Source organism: Bos indicus, chromosome 10 (assembly GCF_029378745.1).
Source record: "Bos indicus isolate NIAB-ARS_2022 breed Sahiwal x Tharparkar chromosome 10, NIAB-ARS_B.indTharparkar_mat_pri_1.0, whole genome shotgun sequence".
In the NCBI taxonomy this organism is placed as follows: Eukaryota; Metazoa; Chordata; class Mammalia; order Artiodactyla; family Bovidae; genus Bos; species Bos indicus.
The window spans coordinates 99,443,138-99,466,621 of record NC_091769.1 but is presented as its reverse complement, the minus strand read 5'-3'; the positions used below and the strand labels follow the sequence as shown (position 1 = coordinate 99,466,621).

At 40.6% G+C, this 23,484-nt stretch overlaps 1 protein-coding gene across 4 annotated transcripts in view; it reads left to right on the top strand.

Annotated features, from left to right (window-relative positions):
- Positions 1 to 23,484, top strand: part of GALC (galactosylceramidase) — a 64,071-nt gene that overhangs the window by 508 nt on the left and 40,079 nt on the right. For 2 of the 4 annotated variants that reach the window (XM_019969359.2, XM_070797962.1), the window contains exons 2-6: positions 10,800 to 10,868; positions 11,126 to 11,189; positions 12,726 to 12,839; positions 17,309 to 17,448; positions 19,784 to 19,822. In XM_019969359.2, coding sequence (XP_019824918.2) covers positions 10,800 to 10,868; positions 11,126 to 11,189; positions 12,726 to 12,839; positions 17,309 to 17,448; positions 19,784 to 19,822 — 426 coding nt within the window. Of the gene's footprint in view, positions 1 to 97; positions 10,639 to 10,799; positions 10,869 to 11,125; positions 11,190 to 12,725; positions 12,840 to 17,308; positions 17,449 to 19,783; positions 19,823 to 23,484 lie in introns of those variants that run through there. The other 2 variants (XM_019969360.2, XM_070797963.1) reach the window with 2 other exon arrangements.

Sequence of the window (23,484 nt, the reverse complement as noted above, 5' to 3'; positions counted from 1 at the left end):
GAGGGGAAGGGTCTCTTTAGAGGGCACTCCGGGAGGGTCGCTCCAGAGATGGCGGGGGGCCGGAGGAGCGTCCGTCCGCCGAAGAGGATGGCCCGGAGGGATGTTTTGACTGCGCTTGTTATTTTGGGGGGTCGGGGGGTCGGAAAGTCCTGGACAAGGACTGCAGCTTGCGGTTGGGCTCTTTCCAAGGGGGCAGGCATCCGGTAGGTTTTGTTTAAAGGGACGACAGGTGCCTCAGGTCCTCTTTTGGAAGGTGAGAAGCCAGAAACGGGCTTTTTAAAGTCTTTTTTTCTAATATCAGGCCACGCCAGTATCAGCTGATACTCTCGGACTGTTTTGCCCCCGGATGGCAAAGGCCTAAGGGGGTGAGTTGCCCGCTGGAAGAGGCCTCGTTGGTGGCTGTTTATGTGTGCGAAGAGAGGGAACGTTCAGGTGCACAAGAAATCACCTGGTCTTGTCTGTGTAAACGTAGACTCTGGCCTTCTCGCCAGCTCCCATTCTGACTTTAGAGTTCTGGCGTGGGGCCTGAGAACCTGCATTTTAACAAATTTTAACAAAGGCACCAATTGATTCTCGTCGTAGGTATTGAGAGAACTTTTTTATTGATTCAAGGACCTCTGGAGCAAGCTTGTTTTCTTTTTTTTTTTTTTAATGAATTTTTAACTTTAGAAATAGTTTTAGATTTACAGAAAAATTGCCAAGACCATACAGAGTTGTCATATACCCTGTAACCAAGCTTTCTTCTATTATTAGCATCCCACGTTAGTATGGGACATTTGTCCCAACCAATGTTGGTTACCTTAATAAAAGTCCTTACTTCCTTTTATATTTCCTTAGTTACCCAATGCTCTTTTTCAGTTTCAAGATCCCACACAGGATACTAATTACACTTAATTGGCTTGTCTCCTTACCCTTTTCTAGGCTGTGTCAGTTGGGATAAGTTCCTCTTATCTAGGCATTCTAAAATACCTAAGGGAGCCTACCAGTCTCCTCCATCCATGGGATTTTCCAGGCAAGAGTACTGGATTGGGTTGCCATTTCATTCTCCAGGGGATCTTCCTGACCCAGGGATTGAACGCAGGTCTCACTGCATTGCAGGCAGACGCTTTACCGGCTGAGCCACCAGGGGAGTTCCTAAGGGAGACATGAGGGCCATACCAGCTTAATGCAAAGTCTGCGTGGGCACAGCTGATAATTTCCTTAGTTCCCTAGTTGTGCTAACAGGTGGCTCCCAAGCCTGGGAGCTTGCTACAGTGGCATGATTGTTCTTGGCTCCTAACAATTTGCTTAGTCCTGTCAGCTTGTTCTTTGTAACCTTTGTCTTGCCTTTGTTTTATCCCCTTATGTTTATAGCCTTTGAGTTCATGGCGTTTGTGGTGGCAGGTCTTTGGATGAGAGGGATTTTCTTTTTTGTTCCCCAGGACAGAACTAGAGCTGATTTTGTTTGAAAATGGCAAGGCTGAACTCTTGAATGGGTTGTTTGTTGAATTGAGTAAGATGGAATGTGTGTCCTTGGATGCAATTCAGAACTAGCTTGAGTTGCTGTTTTGGGCGGGTCTCACCCTATTGATAACCAGTGTTGTTGTTGCACTGGCCTCTGTGGTTCTTATGGTTGCAAGATTCCCTCGGTGATAACCATCGGAAAACTTTGAACAAAACAAAAGTTTATTACTCATAGGTCCTGGAGAGCACATGGCATACCTGGGTCACACCTGGTGATGGGAGGTAGAGAAAGAGAGGGTGTGGGCCTGGGGTTCTGCTTTCATTAGGGTCAAGGGTGGAGGCCTTGGGCTTTGTGGCTTTTCTTTGGTGACCTGAAACCTTAAGTGTGGGAATTTAAAGTTCAGGGAAAGAAAAAGTGGCCCTAATGATGGTCCGCTGGTGAAACTGACCAAGATCTTGCAAAGAACTCCCCCCTCCCCCCAACCTCAGTTTGGCTCTGGGTTCTTTGGCTGCAGTATGTTTGTTTGAGACAGCCATCTCGAAAGTGGATACCTCTTTGAAGTGGATGCTTTGCAATCAAAGCTTGAGTCCTGCACTTGCATTACAAAAAAGGAAAAACCTGACCATTGGGTATTGCACTACAAGCCACCCTTAATGCCCAGGTATCAGAGTAGGTGGTGAGGACCTTAAACTGCCTGAACAGCTGATTTACTGACAGTAAGGGATAGGGCCTGTTGTAATTTAGAAAGGATTATAGTAGCACTCATGTAATTATACTACAGTCAATAGTTTGCAGTCCAATTGGTAGCCATTGTCCTAAGCTTAAAAGGTCACACCTTGAAACCAGGTCAGTGATCTTGGGGCCCGAGGAATCTTCAAAGATTAGGTAATACTGTGATTTACATTTTGGGCCATCTGAGTGGGTTTGAGTCTGTCCTGGGTTGGTGGATTGCTCCATATCTCACCCAACCACAGTCAGTTCCGTTAGAGTTGTGTCTCATTTCAGGCGACAGTGATGCAAGTGTGCTTACAAGGTTGGATCTATATGGTGCAAATACTTGATTCAGTTTATGTAATAGACATTTCTATAAAACAAAACAATGGCTAACGGAGCAGATTGTAAACCTATTCTGAATCCTGAGGGCAGCCAGTCGCGATTTCTAGATGTAGAGCATCTTGAGATGGAGTGGGGACAGACGGTGGCAATCATAGATCTTCCTGAGTTGAGTTTGACTATCTCGGGATCTTTCTGAGTGGTCCACAAAGCAACAGGCATGAAGGTTGTTCAGATATGAACTGTTGTGATTTCTCTGGAGTTTGTATAAAGTTATCACACTTTAGGTTGCATAACTTCAGGAAAAGGGAGATTTTAGTTCTTAATAATTTAAAGTCAGAAAGGTGGGAAAAAGTCAGAAACATTAGTTTGACAAGCTGTATTCAGATGTTGGAGGAAATGAGAATTCAGTATCTGGTCCAGTTTACAGGTAGAAAACAAACCTCAAAGACAATTAACAGCACTAGAATCTGATAATGGGCTTCCCTGGTGGCTCAGATGGTAGAGTGTGCCTGCAGTAGGGGAGACTGCGGTTTGATCCCTGGGTTGGGAAGATCCCCTGGAGAAGGAAATGGCAATCCACTCCAGTATTCTTGCCTGGAAAATCCCATGGACAGAGGAGCCTGGCAGGCTGTAGTCTGATTATCTACAGAGTGTACTCTAGTTCTTCACTGAAATACAATTTTCTCTCTATCATCATCCCTTACTTCCACCTTTTATTAGAGATAACCAAAATAAGGCTAACTTCCTTGCAAAATACGTATGGTCTTATTAAACTTACCCTGATTATATAAGTGCAGCCAAAATAATAATTGACCATATAGGTTCTTTTAAGTGTGCTCTGTTGGACATTTGCACAAGGAATCACAGATTGGGCTATTAAAAATCTCTCTCAAGGCTAGGAGGCCAAGCCGTGAACTTATCATCAGACTTTTTCTGCAATCCTGATAGATTTGGGTGAATTCCTTTCTTCTCGAGGTCCACCAATATTCTGAGATTCCTGTACCTGCCAAGAAGTGACCTTTCTTACTTACCTGGAAAGGCTTCTGGGAACCCTGTAAGCCAGTTACCAGGCTGATTTTTCCAGGGAGCTTTATTGGCTCCATGTGCTGTGCTTAGTCTCTCAGTCATGTCCAAGTCTTTGTGACCCCTTGGACTGTAACCTACCCAGCTCCGCTGTCCATGGGGATTCTCCAGGTAAGAATACTGGAGTGGATTGCTGTGCCTGGAACCCACTGCAATGGGTTGCAATGCACCCACCTGCAATATGGCAGACCTGGGTTCGATACCTGGGTTGGGAAGATCGCCTGGAGAAGGGAGTGGCTACCCACTCCAGTATTCTTGCCTGAAGACTGCAGCCAAAATGATGGTGTAGAGTTCACTGACATTGGCTCTGTCAGTTCAGTTCAGTCACTCAGTCGTGTCTGTCTGTGACCCCATGGACTGCAGCACTCCAGGCTTCCCTGTGTATCACCAACTCCCAGAGCTTGCTCAAACTCATGCCCATTCAGTCATTATCCCATGCAACCATCTCATCCTCTGTCATCCCCTTCTCCTCCTGCCCCCAATCCCTCCTAGCATCAGGGTCTTTTCCAGTGAGTCAGTTCTTAGCATCAGGTGGCCAAAGTATTGGAGTTTTAGCTTAAACATCAGTCCTTCCAATGAATATTCAGGACTGATTCCCTTTAAGATGGACTGGTTGGATCTCCTTGCAGTCCAAGGGACTCTCAAGAGTCTTCTCCAACACCACAGTTCAAAAGCATCAATTCTTTGGCACTCAGCTTTCTTTATAGAAAGCTTTGGGCATATTTCTTTATATGCCCAAAGAAGAGCAGTGCCAAAGAACGTTCAAACTACCGCACAATTGCACTCATTTCACACACTAGCAGAGTAATGCTCAAAATTCTCCAAGCCAGGCTTCAACAGTATGTGAACCATGAACTTCCATATGTTCAAGCTGGTTTTAGAAAAGGCAGAGGAACCAGAGATCAAATTGCCAGCATCCGTTGGATCGTCAAAAAAGCAAGAGTTCCAGAAAAAATGTTTACTTCTGCTTTGTTGATTATGCCAAAGCCTTTGACTGTGTAGATCACAACAAATGGCGGAAAATTCTTCAAGAGATGGGAATACCAGATCACCTTACCTGTCTCCTGAGAAATATGTATGCAGTTCAAGAAGCAATAATTAGAACTTGACGTGGAATAACAGACTGGTTCCAAATTGGGAAAGGAATATGTCAAGGCTGTATATTGTCACCCTACTTATTTAACTTATATGCAGAGTTCAGTTCAGTCGCTCAGTCGTGTCCGACTCTTTGCGACCCATTGAATCGCAGCACGCCAGGCCTCCCTGTCCATCACCAACTCCCGGAATTCGCTCAGACTCACGTCCATCGAGTCAGTGATGCCATCCAGCCATCTCATCCTCTGTCGTCCCCTTCTCCTCCTGCCCCCAATCCATCCCAGCATCAGTCTTTTCCAGTGAGTCAACTCTTCACATGAAGTGGCCAAAGTACTGAAGTTTCAGCTTTAGCATCATTCCTTCCAAAGAAATCCCAGGGCTGATCTTCAGAATGGACTGGTTGGATCTCCTTGCTTGGAGAGTCCTCCAAGGGACTCTCAAGAGTCTTCTCCAACACCACAGTTCAAAAGCATCAATTCTTCGGCACTCAGCTTTCTTCATAGTCCAACTCTCACATCCATACACGACCACTGGAAAAACCATAGCCTTGACTAGACGGACCTTTGTTGGCAAAGTAATGTCTCTGCTTTTCAATGTGCTATCTAGGTTAGTCATAACTTTCCTTCCAAGGAGTAAGTGTCTTTTAATTTCATGGCTGCAGTCACCGTCTGAAGTGATTTTACCTTAGAGTTCTGTAAATTCTTACCCGGTTCATCAACATGATCTGAAAGAACCCTGTACTTTAAGCAAAGAGTTCTCTCCAAAAGTCTTGAAGATGAAGCACTTTTGGAAGAACATTTTTGCCAAAACAGTAAAACAATAACTATCTGAAAATGACAAAAAGGCTTAAACACGGGCATATTAAAAATCTGATAAAGTTCATTGTAATTCAGTTGATAAGGAAATTTGGTTATTTCTGTAACCTATAGCATTTTAAGATAATAACTAAAATTACAAGTGATAGTATTATACCAGGATATAGCAGATGTCTAGGAATTTCATGTAATTTCTGGGACACGTATGTTAATGTATCAATACAAATATCGTCTAAAGAAAGTGTAGTGTTACATCTTACTTGACAATGCTTACTATACAGTTTAACATGCCAAATAAGCCTAATTAGTTTCATGTCTTTTTATAAGGAGAAAGAACACATCTTTGAGATGTCCAGGGCCCATCTGGAGAAATCTCAAGAAGTTAATATGAGGTCAAAAAGACTTCATTTAGAATTTATTTGGGGAAGTTTGTCAAAAATACAAAAGGTGTTAAAAACACTTGATTAAATAGGGTCATTGGTCACTGTGAAACAATAATTATCCATTTAACCAAAATGACAAGAATTTCACAGGCAAATATATAAAGTTACATAGTTTAAACCCAGTTTATCCACCCCCACCCACAACCTTAGCTCTTCTAATAGAGAAGACTCAGGGTTTCTTTTTTAAGTAAAGATAAAGATAATGTGAAGTGTAGAATATTATTTTGATAATATCTTAATCTTTATTTCCTAGGTAGGTTCCTTAAAAGGTAAGGAACCTTTCCCAAGCTTATCAAGAACAGACCAATAGTCTAATAAAAATTTGTCTTTTTAGCAGATTAAGAATAATTCTTAGTTTTTAATAAGTATACTATTTATTAAAGCTTATTTTTAAAAATCCTTATAATTTAATTTTTGGCCAGCTTGACTACACAAGGTAAAATTCCCTCTCCTAGCTTCTATATCCATTCATTTTGTCTACTCTAGGACGAAATTACTTTGATTTCCCTTAACAGAAATATATCTCCCTACCCCATACCTTTTCTTAGGCAAAATACATCGTACTTTTCTTGAATTGTTCCTCATATTATTTCTAGTATTTTAATTACATATATTAATTAGATTGCTTAACTCTTAGAAACCTTAATTTCTAGTGACAGGACGTTTTTACTAATAGATCTAAATATCTTTAGTTTCTCTGTAATAAGAAACCAAAAGTAGATAAACTTGTGTTCAGTATTAATGTTTCAGTGTTTTATGTTATTTGGAAATTATGTGTGTAATGAATTTCCATCATTTAGCAAAACTCTAAGGTTTCAAGTTACCAATGAGATTTGGGTGACTAGTTTTAAGTAGACATTAGCATAAAACATAATTATTTTTGAAAAGTGGATTCCTGGGCAGTCAGAACTTAAGTTAGGCCCTTGCACTCCAGAAAGGAAAAGACAGTGGATGACTAAGTTTTTAGTCTGATCGCAGATCTGACCTTCTGCTCTGGGCAAAAAATCTTTTCCCTAAGCCAGCTGATTTTTACACTTTTATTTCCAGCTGTTGCAGTCTTACTCATAGGTGCTGGTACATATTTCAAGATAAACAGAGTAATGTACTAATGTATTTATCCTTTACTACTATGATTCTCCTTTTTATTTTGGTGGTTTAAACCTAGGATAGCCAGTATTTCATAAAATGAGGATTCATCATGTCCTAACACCTTTTCTTTGATGTTAAATCCATTGTTTAACTTGCTCAAAGTGGAAATCTTTTGTTATTTTATGTTTATTAACTGTTTAAAATGAGGTTTGTTTCATAACTCAGAACAGGAAACTTCTCTGATAGTGTCTCTGTGTGTAATGTATTACTCATCTCAGAAGTTCAGTAAACACTGATTGGATGAAAATGATTGCAGTACTATATTTGCACATCACTCCTTTCTGGAGTCCCTGGATGTAGCACAGTTTGTAGCAGTAAGTGTTTGGAATATTCTCATTTAGTTTGCATCTTTGGTAGGGAGAGCAGTATGGTGCACATGGACTTAAGACCAGATTGCCAGGGATCTGCTCTGGGCTCCTTGTCACTCACTGTACAGCCTTGGGCAGGTTATTTAACCTCTCTGTATCTCAGATTTTTTTTCTGGGCACACAGTGATACCTGCCTGGTTGGAACATTGTGAGGATAGATATCAAAGATCAAAGGATGGCATCTGCAACGTGATTAATTTTGGTTAATATCATTCTGTTTCATACATTAGAGGGGAGGAAGTTATCCAAGGATTTTAAGTGAAAGATACATTCAGTGCCTGCCATTTATTGAGAACATAACTGTTTTCCAATTTTTGTGCCAAGGCTTCATCCTTGGCTGTTATAACAGGCCTTATTTAGGGAGCATGATTAGTATCAATAATTTGGTGATTTGTTATTGCTTCATGGTACATTTCAGCACTTGGCTATACTGCTGACTATTGCCGTTGATAAAACTGATGCTTCTGCACTGGGTGTGACTATCAGCTGGCGATATCCTAATGACGTGGTATGATTGCTCAAAGTTGGCCCTTTCTTTGTTAAGGATAGAAGAGCATAGAGAGCAAAAACAACCTCCAAACAGCAAAGCACACTGTTCTAGCAGCAGTATATGTTGTTAGCATGATACAGAGCAGGCAGCATTGTTTCCCTTGGGTCAGGAGTAGGTTAGCATGCGTATATAGCACTCATTCACTTTAATATTTGAGCTTCTACTAGTCTCTAAGCTTTTTGAGGAAGTGACTGTATTTTTACAAGCAATTTGTGTATACAATGCCTGTTATCTCTTGAGAGCATACTATGTGCCAGCTACTGTGCTAAGTCCTTCCTATATCTGAATTTAGTGTTGGGACAGCTGAATGAGTAAGCTGACCCTTCGCAAATGATAATTTGCCCTTGGTCACACTGCTTGTAAATGATGTAATCAGGATTCCAGCTCCATGGACTCAGACTATATTATATTGCCTGTACTGGTGAAGCTAATGATAACATAAGAGATATTAAATAAATGCTTGTTGAATAAGAATAAATGGGGATATGAACTTGAATGGGACCCAGTTGTTGTCCCCAAGGATCTTGGAGGTGAAACAGTGATGAGTGTGTGGGGATAGAGGGATTAATGGTGGAGCTGTGGACCTGTTGCTGAGGGAGGCCACAGTCCACAGGAGAGGCACCTATGTCACAACACTGAGGAAGAGCAGAGGGAAGTCTTCCTTGAAGAGGTGGAGTGTGACCGGAAAGCTTGGACTGGATTTGGCCAGATGAGGGTGTAGAGTGCATTTGATAGATGAATGAATAAAGAAACTGTGCTACATAAATATAATGGAACATTGCTCAGCCTTAAAAAGGAATACATTTGAGTCAGTTCTAACGAGGTGGATGAACCTAGAGCCTATTATACAGAGTGAAGTAAATAGAGACAAATATCATATATTAATATATATTTGTGGGCTCTAGAAAGATGGTACTGATGAATCTATTTGCAAGGCAGTAATGGAGACAGAAGAAAGATATATTAGTTTGTTATACCTACATAGATGATGTGAGTTAGAATCCAAATAAGGAATTTGGGTATAAAACTGAACAATCTGAACTTTATTCTGAAAGCTCTTGGGGGGAGGGAAATTCTTTCATCTCTTTATTCTTCCATCTTTCTTTATCCATGCATTTTGATGCCAGTCTTTTTGAAATTTTTATTTTTAATTGGAGGATAATTGCTTTACAATGTTGTGTTGGTTTCTGCCATACAACAGGAATCAGCCACAGGTATACATATGTCCCCTCCCTTTTGAGCCTCCCTCTCACTTCCCACCCACCCCACCCTCTGCGTTGTCACAGAGCACTGGTCTGCGCTCTCTGAGTCTCAGCAGATCCCCGCTGGCTGTTTCGCACATGATAATGCACGTGTTTCCATGCTGTTCTTTCAGTGTGTCCCGCCCTCTCCTTCCCTCAGTGTGTCCACAAGTCTCTATGTCTGCATCTCCATTGCCGCCCTGCAAATAGGTTCATCAGTACCATCTTGCTAGATTCCATATGTATGCGTTAATATATTTTTCTCTTTTTGACTTACTTCACTCTGTATAATATGCTCCAGGTTCATCTATCACATTAGAATGGAGTCAAATGCATTCCTTTTATGGCTGAGTAATATTCCACTGTGTATATGTACCACAGCTTTTTTATCCATTCATCTGTTGATGGACATCTAGGTTGCTTCCATGTCCTAGCTGTTGTAAACAGTGCTTGATGCCAGTCTTGTATGAGGTTTCCTGAATAGCCTGGCCTGGAGACCACTGTGTCGTCATTCTTAACAGCAAGAGATAGCACCTATAAATCTCTAATAAGACTGAGGAGAGTAGAGGTTCCTTTAAGAATTGCTGCTTGTAGTATTGTCAACAAAGGTCCGTCTAGTCAAGGCTATGGTTTTTCCAGTGGTCATGTATGGATGTGAGAGTTGGACTATAAAGAAAGCTGAGCACCGAAGAATTGATGCTTTTGAACTGTGGTGTTGGAGAAGACTCTTGAGAGTCCCTTGGACTGCAAGGAGATCAAACCAGTCAATACTAAAGGAAATCAGTCCTGAGTGTTCATTGGAAGGACTGATGCTGAAGCTGAAATTCCAGATCTTTGGCTACCTGATGCGAAGAGCTGACTCATTTGAAAAGACCCTGATGCTGGGAAAGATTGAAGGCAGGAGAAGGGGACGACAGAGGATGAGATGGTTGGATGGCATCACTGACTCAATGGACTTGGGTTTGGGTGGACTCCAGGAGTTGGTGATGGACAGGGAGGCCTGGCGTGTTTTGGTTCATGGGGTCGCAAAAAGTCGGACACGACTGAGCCGACTGAACTGAACTGAACTAACAATATTTTCCTACAAGATGTTGAGGGGAAAAATTGCCTGAGGTTCATCTTTCCCATTCTTGGCCCCCAGATATTGTAGGTGACAGACAGTCTTGAGGTAGAGAAATTGTTTTATTTCTTCTAATAACTACTCTCTGAGTCTAAGTCCTCAAGATAAATCTGTAATAATGAGATTCATCAATAGACTTAGCAACCTTAACCTCCCAGCCAACCGTCACCAACCCTCATCTCAGTAGAAGAGAAACATGGTTGTTGCTGGGAACCTGTGTTTTAGCTGTTGGACAAACATCAGCCCTATTTACCCAGCGATGAGCAAAACAAAGGTAGGCGAACAAAGAACCTGGGAAACGACTTCCCACAGCTTGGTGCTGCCTAAGAGCTGGCTAACTGTGGACGTGCTAGATGGCCTGCATAAACACTGTGAAAAAGTGCTCATGATTAGATTTGTTTTATTCATGCTTTTGAAAACTTTTTTTTTTTTTAGGCAACCTCCCGACTTCTAGTAAATTACCCAGAGCCCTACCGTTCTGAAATACTGGATTATCTCTTTAAGGTAGTGAACAAATAATGATTTAATTGTGTCTGTGATATTTTAGAAACTGTGGTGAATTTCAGCAATAGTCTTTAGCATCTTCACAATTCTAGTTTTTAAAAATCTGGTTAATTACTTTTGGAATAAGTTACTATCTGTTTGAAGTTTTGCTTTGGTTTTCTCATCTGTAAAATCAAAGGCAGTGATTAGTAATCGTCTTGAAGTGTTTTCCTTCATACAGTGACTCATACTGTTAATATTGTTACTTCTTTCCCCAGCCAAACTTCGGTGCCTCACTGCATATCCTAAAAGTTGAAATAGGTGGTGATGGGCAGACAACAGGTAGGAGGGTTTGGGGACTGGGATATTTGCCTCCAATATTTGAACCTGTACCTAAACTCGTAGACTGTGGTTTCAGAATATAAATAATGCCAACATTTCTGATGTTGATTATTGTTTAGATTGTTCTTTATTGTTCCTTTTTCATTATAGTTATTTTAAAAATATTATATCAAAACATGTATTTTTTCATACAAAGCAGCCTGTGGACTTTAGATTGCTTATTTAGTTGAAGAATCAGTAGTAAATAAATCCACAATTTTTTATAAACTAATAGTCACTAGACAGAGAATAGGGAGAAAGTGAAATTTTACTAAGAAGTTTTAAGAAATTAAGTTTTTAATGTATTAAGCATGTAAAAAAAAAGGTGTTATTAGCTTTAAATAAAATATGTGGCAAAATATAAATAATTGGTATTTTAAAGATACAGTATTTTTGTCCTTTAAAAATAAAATAATTTTAACCAGTAAATTTGCAGTCTTTATTGTCATCATTTTGATTAGCTTTGTGTAATACATGTAGTCAATTAAAAATTTTTTAGGTCTCTGGTTTTCAGGAAGAAGAAAATTCTCTCAATGCTTATATATAGCTTATTTTTTTATGGGTTAGACTCCATTACAGTATGAGTATTAGAGTATTGTCTATATGCCTGTGTTCCTGTTAGTGACTTGTAAGTAATTTTTGTTAAATAGATATATCTGCATGGTGGTATTGGTATTTATGCTGAAAGAAAAAATGCAAATTAAAAACAAAACAAAAAAAACCCATAACAAAACCATCCCCTAGCTGTTATAGGAAGGCATGCATTTTATTGTGAAACCCTTTTTTGCAGAATAGATAATGACTGGCCATCTTCATTTGCTGAAGCTAGATTAGAGATAGAGATACAGAAGCAGGTAGCTCTTGTGAATTCTGATGTTTACATTTAAGAAGAAAAGGGCTGGGGCGCCTCTCCCAGGTCAGATGTATGTGAAACGTGGGAACACATGAGGATGGATGTTATTCACCTACCTAGACACCCTGTAGAGATTACTATAGACTTTTCTTACACTGGCAAAGTGTGCTCATTCCTATTTTCTCAGTGTTCTGTTGTCTTGATTTAAGGAGGCATGTTATAGGCTTAAGGCACGGGGTTTGGAAATTGGGACTTAGCAGCTCAGGATTCACGTCTGGGATTGAGAAGCTAGAAGTTGAGGTGGGCTGAACTTAGAGCTGGGCGTGGGGATTTGAAAACCCGAGAGACCAACTCCCAGCAGGATATTAGTCCTAGAAATTTTCAGCTATGCGAGCTGATAACACTCACAGCTGATGATAGAAAGTTGTGGTTTATTATTTAAGACCTTTGTGATGCTGAGGGCAATGGAAAAGTGCAATAATATGCTCTGATCACCTACCTTTAAGTTATATAAGATTATTCTTATGTGCCCCAGGTCAGGATTGGATCTGGAAGCTACTTGTCTGTAATCTGTTTGTGTGTGTAGAGTGTGGCCTATGAATCACCATTAATAGTCTCCTTTCTGTTTGCTCTCTCCCTTTCAGATGGCACGGAGCCCTCCCACATGCACTACGCACTGGATGAGAATTATTTCCGAGGGTATGAATGGTGGTTGATGAAGGAGGCTAAGAAGCGGAACCCTAATATTACACTCATAGGTAAGAAGTGAAGTTTGCCATACTTTTGTAGTCTGCTTCCTTTTAAAGTTCTTAATTGTGTGTGTGGAATACCTGTTACTGCTGAAGTGCTAATCATGTGGTTAACACTGCCAGTACGCTACCAGCAGCCAAGCATGTGCCAGCCATGCGTCTTCCTTTGCTCGTGTATATTGTGTCTGATACTTATCCTGCCTCTGGAGGGAGGCGTTATGTTCTCATTTTGTAGAAGCAGTGGAGGCTTAGAGAGTTATACCACTGACTTAAGGTTGGAAAATTAGTAACCGTCAAAATCATATTTAGAACCTAAGTCTATTCTGTGTTTTTCTGTTTTTGGGTGGTATTATACTAATTTCCTCAACAGAATGTCTCATTAAAATTTGTAAAAGGACAGTGTTTATAAGATTGTATATTGTATATGCAACTGTGTCAACTTAAAAAAATGTACAATGTGAGAGTTATGAGTTAAGTTTTCTCTGGGGCAAAATGAGATTGCAGCCCGGGAGACAGCACTTGAGAAAGAGGAAAGAGTGCCTCCAGAGAGGCAGGGGAGGCCATCGTGCATGTGGTTTTAGTGAGGGGAGCACATGCCAGCAGGTTCACATTTTTGTGGAAGGTTTCTGCTGGCCATGAGGGGCAGGCATCCCCATGAGGGAGTTTATCGCTTTTCTAGAGATGAGGAGATACAAGAATTGGGCTCACAAAATGGGCTCCTGAAAGTATGTATCACGGAGTGCTTCATTTCTGCTCTCCGTTCAGGGGGTATTGAAAATTGGCAGTACAGTGCACATGATTAATCCTTGTAGAGGTAGATGGAGGTGCCAGTTTATAGTCAGCAGCAGTATATCCCAACTAACTTGCAAAATTGTGTGTTACATACATTAGTGGATCCCACTTCTAGAAGAGGTGCATACAGAAGTGATTTTTGTTGTTGTTTGTTTTGGACCTCAAGGATGTGGCGGGCACTGTTCGAGGCGGGGATGCCTAGAACAATCCTTTCCTTGTGGAACTGAAATTCTAGTAGCAGGATAATTTCTCACCTGAGACTATATTCCTTGTACTGTTCTCCTGTAGCAGTGTACAGTCCTATAAAAGATTTCAAACACACACAGAAACATACTTTTATCATTTGAAATGACCTTGGTTGTTTCAAATAGGCTTACACATTCAGGCTAAATTGTGTGATTTATTGAGGTCCATTTTATAGGAGTTCAGTTGCTCAGTCGTGTCCAACTCTTTGTGACCCCATGGACTGCAGCACGCCAGGCCTCCCTGCCCATCACCAACTCCTGGAGTTTACTCAAACTTATGTCCATTGAGTCGGTGATGCCATCCAACCATCTCATCCTTTGTCGTCCCCTTCTCCTCGTACCTTCAATCTTTTCCAGCATCAGGGTCTTTTCCAGTGAGTCAGTTCTTCATATCAGGTGGCCAAAGTATTGGAGTTTCAGCTTCAATATCAGTCCTTCCAATGAATATTCAGGACTGATTTCCTTTAGGATGGACTGGTTGGATCTCCTTGCAGTCCAAGGGACTCTCAAGAGTCTTCTCTAATACCACAGTTCAAAAGCATCAATTCTTCTGTGTTCAGCTTTCTTTATAGTTCAACTCTCACATCCATACACGACTACTGGAAAAACCTCAGCTTTGACTAGACGACCTTTGTTAGCAAAGTAATGTCTCTGCTTTTTAATATGCTGTCTAGGGTGGTCATAGCTTTTCTTCCAAGAAGCAAGTGTCTTTTAATTTCATGGCTGCAGTCACCATCTTCAGGGATTTTGGAGCCCCCCAAAATAAAGTCAGCCACCGTTTCCACTGTTTCCCTATCTTTTTGCCATGAAGTGATGGGACCGGATGCCATCATCTTCATTTTCTGAATGTTGAGCTTTAAGCCAACTTTTTCACTCTCCTCTTTCAATTTCATCAAGAGGCTCTTTAGTTCCTCTTCACTTTCTGCCATAAGGGTGGTGTCATCTGAGTATCTGAGGTTATTGATATTTCTCCCGGCAATCTTGATTCCAGCTTGTGCTTCATCCAGCCCAGCATTTCTCATGATGTACTCTGCATATAAGTTAAATAGGCAGGGTGACAATATACAGCCTTGACATACTGCTTCCCCAATTTGGAACCAGTCTGTTGTTCTACGTCTGGTTCTTACTGTTGCTTCTTGACCTGCATACAGATTTTTCAGGAGTCAGATAAAGTGGTCTGATGTTCTATCTCTTTAAGAATTTTCCACAGTTTGTTGTGATCCACACAGTCAAAGGCTTTGGTATAGTCAATAAAGCAGAAGTAGATGTTTCTTTGGAGCTCTTTTGCTTTTTTGATGATCCAGTGAATATTGGCAATTTGATCTCTGGTTCCTCTGCCTTTTCTAAATCCAGCTTGAACATCTGGAAGTTCACGGTTCATGTACTGTTGAAGCCTGGCTTGGAGAACTTTGAGCATTACTTTGCTAACGTGTGAGATTAGTGTGATTGTGCTGTAGTTTGAACATTCTTTGACATTGCCTTTCTTTGGGATTGGAATGAAAACTGACTTTTCCCGGTCCTGTGACCACTGCTGAGTTTTCCAAATTCGCTGGCATATTGAATGCAGCACTTTCACAGCATCATCTTTTAGGATTTGAAATAGCTCAACTGGAACTCCGTCACCTCCACTAGCTTTATTCATAGTGATGCTTCGTAAGGCCCGCTTGACTTCGAATTCCGGGATGTCTGGCTCTAGGTGAGTGACCACACCATCGTGGTTATCTGGGTCATGAAGATCTTTTTTGTACAGTTCTTCTGTGTATTCTTGCCATGTCTTCTTAATATCTTCTGCTTCTGTTAGGTCCATACCATTTCTGTCCTTTATTGTATCCATCTTTGCATGAAATGTTCCCTTGGTATCTCTAATTTTCTTGAAGAGATCTCTAGTCTTTTCCATTCTGTTGTTTTCCTCTATTTCTTTGCATTGATCACTGAGGAAGGCTTTCTTATCTCTTCTTGCTATTCTTTGGAACTCTGTATTCATATATTATATCTTTCCTTTTCTCCTTTGCCTTTAGCTTCTTTTCTTTTCTCAGCTAATTTGTAAGGCCTCCTCAGACAATCTTTTTGCATTTCTTTTTCTTGCTGTGGTCTTAGCTTATAGGGGTTAACGTCACATTATTTTTAAAATCATTTTCAACCATCAAAGGACAAGCGTAAGTTCTTCTAAGTAAAAAAAAATGAGGAGTCAGTATGTTTTTTCTAAATGGACTTTAGTAAGTCTTTTCAGAAATTGAGCAGTAAAAAGCATCATTGACTTCCGCACATACTTAACCCCTGGGCTGCTTTCAAGGTCAGTTCCCATTTAAATGCAGAAAATCTGGCAAGCTGAACCCTGTCCTAACAAAGACTTAATTATGGTGGGCCTTCAGAATGTATTTGGCATTTCATTATTTTAATGTCACATTTCTTGTGTAGATACAATTTAGGCATTCTTCTGGAGCTTAGAAAAATAAGCATTTTGTCATTTTGATTTTATTTTTTTCCAGTGGTAAACTAGATTCGTAACATATTAACAGTTAAGGAACTTAATGTTGATCTTATTTTAATATATTAGTAAGCGAATTAGGATTTAGAATCATAATTAGTGCTTCTTTTCTCTCTCTCTCTTTTAAACTTAATAATAACTGGGGTATTAGAAGAGTGTGGATTATTTGTTCAATATCATATAACAAAGGGCTATTTCCCTACTGAGTCACTGGCACTTATATTGCCATATAGAAAAAGTAGTTTTGCAAAATTCGATTACCTTACTAATTAGTATTTAGATAGCTTCAAGTTGTAAGAAGATGTAGTAGTGAGTGAGGAATTTGTATTGTACTTGCCTCACAGAAGTAGTTAAGCATAGTGTTAGTTGCTCAGTCATGTCCAACTCTTTGTGACCCCATGGACTATAGCCCTCCAGGCTCCTCTGTCCATAGAATTCTCCAGGCAAGAATACTGGAGTGGATAGCTGTTTTCTCCAGAGGATCTTTCTGACCCAGGAATCAAACCAGGGTCTCCTGCATTGCAGGCAGATATCTTAACTGTCTGAGCCACCAGGTTAAGCATAAGCCTTTCAAAACTCTTTGATTTGCCTTCAGAGAACAAAAATTGTACATTGAATATCTTTTTAGCAGGGGTGGGGATATTAAGTTATATGTTACATTTGTTTCTGTTGGTAAATATCACTGAGAAAAGGGTTTCTGTTTGTTTTTATTTCTTTTTATTGAAAGAGCCCTTAGAATCACGGAACGTGACTCTCAGGATCAGTAAGGAGTTACCATGCTCATAAACTGGAAGGGAGTTTGAGCATTTGTGCGCGGCATGGGTCTTGCTGTCGTCAGACCTTTGCTGGCTTGTGCTTAGGCTGTGTCGGCGGCCCTTCTGCTTGCTTTGCTTTGGTTTTAGTGGTGCCTGCGCTGTTACACCTGATCCAACTCTGCCTGTTCGTCTCTGCAGGGCTGCCGTGGTCGTTCCCTGGATGGCTGGGGAAGGGCTTCAATTGGCCTTACGTCAATCTTCAGCTGACCGCGTACTACATCGTGACCTGGATTGTGGGGTCCAAGCATTATCATGACCTGGACATTGATTATATCGGAGTCAGTAATATATTTTTCAGAACATGATTAAGCTTTGAACATTTATTTATAATTTTTTAAAGTAATTTCTGGCACTTTGTTGACATCTTTGTGTTCTGAGACTAATTTGTTCTGTTAGTGTCTGTTGACAAATTATCTCTGTGTCACCACTGATTCTTCCTCTCTGTCCATCCACCTCTTCCCACTTTTGAAACCTGTATGTAGTGTATGACTCCCTGCACTGTTTCTGTTTTGGTTTTGGTACCACCCCAGCTCACATTCTCCTTCTTCTAAGCTTTCCCTAGTTTTTCTGTTAATAATTCTTACAACAATATTGTGTTTTTACTTTTATAGCTTAGTGATTAATCTAATTTTGCTCCCTCAATCTTCTGTGGTCCTAAGTAGAGAGTAGCAGACTTCTAAAAGTGCTAGAGAGTAGATATTTTAAGTTTTGTGGATCAGAAGGCAATATTAAGCATATTATGTAGGTAATTATATAACCCTTTAAAATGTAACTGCTTAAAATTGTAAAATCCATTTTTAGCTTTCAGGCTGTAAAAAATACGAATGGTGGGTCTGATTAGGCAGGCTGTTAGAAATATGCCTACTCTTGTCCTGAGCTGTTGCTTAACCCCTTTTAATGATTTAAAAATGTGAGGCCTAACATCTTGTGGTTCTAGCTGGTCTGTTGGCTGGCTGGAGGCATGCCTCACCCCGCACTGTGCCCCCACAGAGCCTCATACACACACAGTAGGTCTCTATACACTTTGGCTAATAAATATGCTGTCAAAACTGATTTTAAAAGCTTTCGTGCAGTTAGCCAGCAATTACAGAGCTGCTCCTGTGTTGCAGGCATTGTGACCAATATATCTTGGGGGAGGGGCACGGTTAATCAGCCCTTGAGGAGCTGAGTGAGAGGGGCAGACACTGCAGCAGGTGCACTACAGGGTCCTAGGACCCGATACAGGGCATGAGGGCAAGCCAGGGGCTGTAGGAGGCCAGAAGCAAGAACATACTGTTTTTGTTATGCTTCTCTAGATTATAACTGAAAGTTAGTTTGTTGTGTTTGAGAACTTTTCTTAAATACCAAGTATTTTTAACCCATAGTGAAACTAAATGTAGGCGTGAGTCTTTCAACATTCTATTATGGTAAAGTCACAGAAAATGTTTCTGTCAGAAAATGTGTTATTCACATCTCTTTTAGACTCTTTATAACCACACACCATGGTAAGGAAGTTTCTTTCATAAGATCACTTTCCAGTTGGTAAAGAATCTGCCTGCAGTGCAGGAGACCTGGGTCAGGAAGATCCTTTGGAGAAGGGCATGGCAACCCACTCCAGTATTCTTGCCTGGAGAATCCCATGGACAGAGGAGCCTGGTGGGCTACAGTCCATGGGGCTGCAAGAGTCGGACACAACTTAGCGACTGAACCACCACCACCAGAATCACTTGAGTGAAAAGAGTATTTGGAAGCTATGCCCATCTCTCAGGTGCAAAATGAAAGTCTTAGCGAAGTTCTATTTCAACCCCAAAACCTCATGCTGTTGATTCTAAGCCTGAGAGATTTGTGCGTGTTCCTTTTATCTGTCTTCATTAAGAGTTTGCTTTCATGATGGCACACATCACTGTGACTCTCTGTGTGTGCTAAAGACATGACCCCTGTGCAGTGTCCTTATTAATACTTGGCTTCCAGGGGTGCTTGTAGGGACTGGTAAGAATTACTGCCACAGTCCTATGTGTGGTAAGTGTCCAGTGCCTGCTGTAGTTCCTGGCATACACTGTCTTGTCAATCTTTATTGAATGATTTAATATTCCATTTTTAGAAATCTCTGGAGTAAGTGACTTTTTGAAAAATACCTTCCAAATATGTTAAGGTTTTTAAAAGTACTATTTTAATTAAAAATTATGTTGTCTTATAAATATCTATCAGAGAAGGCAGTGGCACCCCACTCCAGTACTCTTGCCTGGAAAATCTCATGGATGGAGGAGCCTGGTAGGCTGCAGTCCATGGGGTCACTAAGAGTCGGCACAACTGAGCAACTTCACTTTCACTTTTCACTTTCATGCATTGGAGAAGGAAATGGCAACCCACTCCAGTGTTCTTGCCTGGAGAATCCCATGGACGGAGGAGCCTGGTGGGCTGCCGTCTATGGGGTCGCACAGAGTCGGACACGACTGAAGTGACTTAGCAGCAGCATAAGTATCTATAAAGTTGATAGCAGGAGATTCTATTAAGTAAGAAAAATGGCTTTCCAGATAATATGAAAGATGGTGAGAGAAGAGGCATCTTAGTGGTAGCGTTTACTTTCTGGCACAAAATCTTACAATTCTGACATTTTGACTTTCTGTTTTGCAGATATGGAATGAGAGGGCATTTGACATTAATTATATCAAGGTCTGTACAACTTTAAAATCTTTTTATCTTTAAGTTATTAGTGAAAAATCCCTTTATAGTTCCATGGAAAGCAGTAGTAGGAACACTGCATTTTGTACAGCACAGTGATGTGTTTTGCCAGTTGTAACATAAAATTATATAATTCCTTCTAATCCCCAAATTGCCTTTGTCTATAGAGTTGTGGTGAATTTTCCTATTTAAAAATTCATTATTTGTATAATTATGATAATTGTTATAGAACAACTATATCATTTAGATTTTTAGAATGTCAAGAAATGTTAAATTTTTCTTTCATTGTCATGTATCAAATTTGTAGTATATTATCTCATTCTTGTTTTCTTTGGAAACAAGAAATTCTTATTTGTTTCTTTCTCCTGTTTCTTTCTTTCTTTCTCCCATTACATTGGAGTGTGTTGTATGTTTCTATTTGTGATTAGCAAATAGACAGCAACTAATATTTGCAAAGTGTGTTTCTTTTAGAGGTACTTTGCCTAAATATTTATCTCTCTCTAATTCTTACTGCCCCTTTATGGGGTAGCTACTGTTATTGCTATTTTTTAGGAAAGGAAAATCTGAGAGTAATAGCCCTTCCCATCACTGGAAAACAGATGGCAGTTTAACTTTTCAAGTGGAGATATTCTCTGGTTTACTTTATAGTTCTGTTTGTCTTGTTTTATTATGTCTTTTCTCTAAGAAATAGAATTTCATGGTTACATTTTTTTTTCTTTAAATTGAGTGTCTTATTCTTTTAAGCACGTCATATCCACTAAATTTATTTCATTTATTTATTCAGTCAGTCAGCCAGGAAGCATTTACTCAACACCTAGTTTGTCAGACAACGTATATGTGCTTGGAATACAAGGATAAAACGTGCTTTTTCTACCCAAAAAAAGTTCACATTTGGGGACTGTAGAGTCCCATATGACCAACTGAAATATCAGTCATGATTTATTTAGCAGAATAGTGCTTGTCAGGGGGCGCAGAGAGGAGTTGATGCCTGTATCTGAGATTAGGGAATTCTATTTAAAGGCTAGTTGGAATCTTCAAGCTGGGATGGATAGGAACTCCACAAGTTGCTAAGGCAGACGATGCCATTGGGAAGACGTGAAGACGGGGAAGTAAAGGGGTTTGGGGGCAGAGCAAGTGGAGAAAGATGGATTAGACCAGCAGGGGCACTGAGCCATCAATAGGCTGGTGTGTTTTGGATTAACGGCATGATTTAGTCACTAGTTGTGCGGAGGAGAAGGCAGAGATTGAGAGGATTGAATGCAGCCAGAGCCGGGTAACTCAAAGTTAACTGCAGGGGGCAGGCATTACCAGCGAAGGGGTGAGAGTGCGGCAGGGTGGGTGGGTGGTTGTAGAGGGCGAGGAGTCGTTAGTGGCAAGCTGGGACTAGGATGAGTACAGGTCTGATGAGAGCAGCAGGAAGACAGAGTAGAAGCCAAGTTAGTGCCCATATCCCGTGTAGCCCTATAGTCAGGTAGACCGTGTTGCTGTGATGAACTCTCATCTTCCCAAACTTGACATTTCAAGTCCCGCCCCCCTCCACCGCCCCACCAACCCCCACCTTGGGATTACACATGTTCTCTTTGAAAGAAGTGAAAGTGAAAGTGACATTGTTCAGTCATGTCTGACTCTTTGCAACCCCATGGACTGTAGCCCACCAGGCTCCTCCATTCATGGGATTTTCCAGGCAAGAATACTGGAGTGGGCTGCCATTTCCTTCTCTAGGGGATCTTCCCAACCCAGGGATCAAACCTGGGTCTCCTGCATTGCAGACAGGTGCTTTACCATCTGAGCCACCAGGGAAGCCCATATGATTGTTTTTAGCTTTCAAATGTATTTCATTTGAAAGAAGCTTTAAAAGCATTAGAATTTAGTTTCATATTTGTTTTAAGCTAATGGTCTGCAACTAAGGTGGTTGTTTTATTTATTTGTTTTTACTATTAAGAGCCTGTTGTGTATTCCTTTGCATTCTAATTCAGCTTGCCTGATTTGAAAGACTAATTCCTATTCTAAGACTCATCATCAGTGTTCTAAATGTTTTAGACTTTGTTTCCTTTTCTCTCAAACTGTAGTTTGCCTGCAGTAACACATCTTAGGAACTAACTTGTAGTTTGCATTTGCCATTTTTGTAGTAATATTTTCCTAAAATCTGTGTCCTGTTTGTTAAAAGGCCCATGAGAGAGAGTTCAGTAATGGCACATGAATGCAGGTATTCAGATTCAATAAGCTTAATGAATATATATTCCATATAGTATAGTAAGATGGCCCCTGGAAATAATAAGGATTTGTCTTTAAGAGTAGAAATATAGTACAAACAAGCAATGTATGTGAAGATGGCAAGGCTATTTTTTTCTTTTCTTTTTGCTGTTTACATTGTATTTGGGATTCCCTGGTGGCTCAGATGGTAAAGCATCTGCCTGCAATGCGAGAGACCCAGATTTGATCCTTGTGTCAGGAAGACCCCTTGAGAAGGACATGGCAACCCACTCCAGTATTCTGGCCTGGAAAATCCCATGGACAGAGGAGCCTGGTGGGCTATAGTCCCTGGGGTTGCAAAGAGTCGGACACGACTGATTGACGTCACCACACTGTATTTATGATTGACTTTGTTTTTCAATTGTGTCTGGAAAATCCTTTATAGGATCTGAGCGTAGTGAATGGAAATGGATGTCTCTGGACCCTCGTTCAGTTCAATCAGAACAGCATCCTTTCCATTTATCTTATAAGTAATATTTCTGTCTAGACTTTTGTGGGGGGAGAGGGAGGGTGGAAAGGGAAAGATTCCACAGCAAAAACATTTGGAATACATTAGATAAAGCTTTGCTCAAAGAATGCTACTTTTCATCCTCATTTTGGCAATTTATGTATAAAACACAGTTTCTAGACTCGTATATTTTACAGTATTATTTGAATATACCATATTAAAAAGTAAGCGATTTTAGAGATGATGCTCTAGGAATAGAATTAGAAAAAATAGATCATCATGATAAATACAAATGTGACTGAGTTGCTCTACCTCCTCTCTGTAAGAGTAAGAAAGAACTTCAGAGTGATGAGACTCAAGCTGGTCTCCTAACAGAGAGCTCGGGATTCTGAGTTCTACTGAATCTTGAGTTGTTTGTTGTTTAGACGCCAAGTTGTGTCCAACTCTTGAGAGTTAGTTGATCTCTAAGGATCTGTTCAGATTGCTTTCAGAGTGGAATTGGTGAGAGCACATTATTTGGAAATTTCTTTAGTTCAGAAAACTCAGAATGTGAAAAGAGAGCTTGTGAAATTCTTTGTTCCCCCTTAATCAATATTTACTGAGTGCCTGCAACTATGAGCCTGATAGTTCAGAGTGCATGGGGGTGTCGCAGTGAGTTCACACACAGCCGTCCATCGAGAACTACTGTTTTGAGATCGGCATCTTCTGCTCCCGGGTGAAATGATGTCCCCTCTTCTCGGGTCCTGCTGCATGTATTGGCAGTCCATACTGCTCAGTATGGACCACTCTGTGATTGTCTAGGACACCCTGTTAGTGTTAGCGTGCTGCCAAGTGTGTTTGCCACTGGACGGCGAGGACCCTGTCTTGTGCCTCTTTCAGGGCCCTCTTGGGGCCCAAGCACAAAACAAAGCGCTCTGTGCTCTGTGAATTTATTCCTGTTACAATTTAGCTT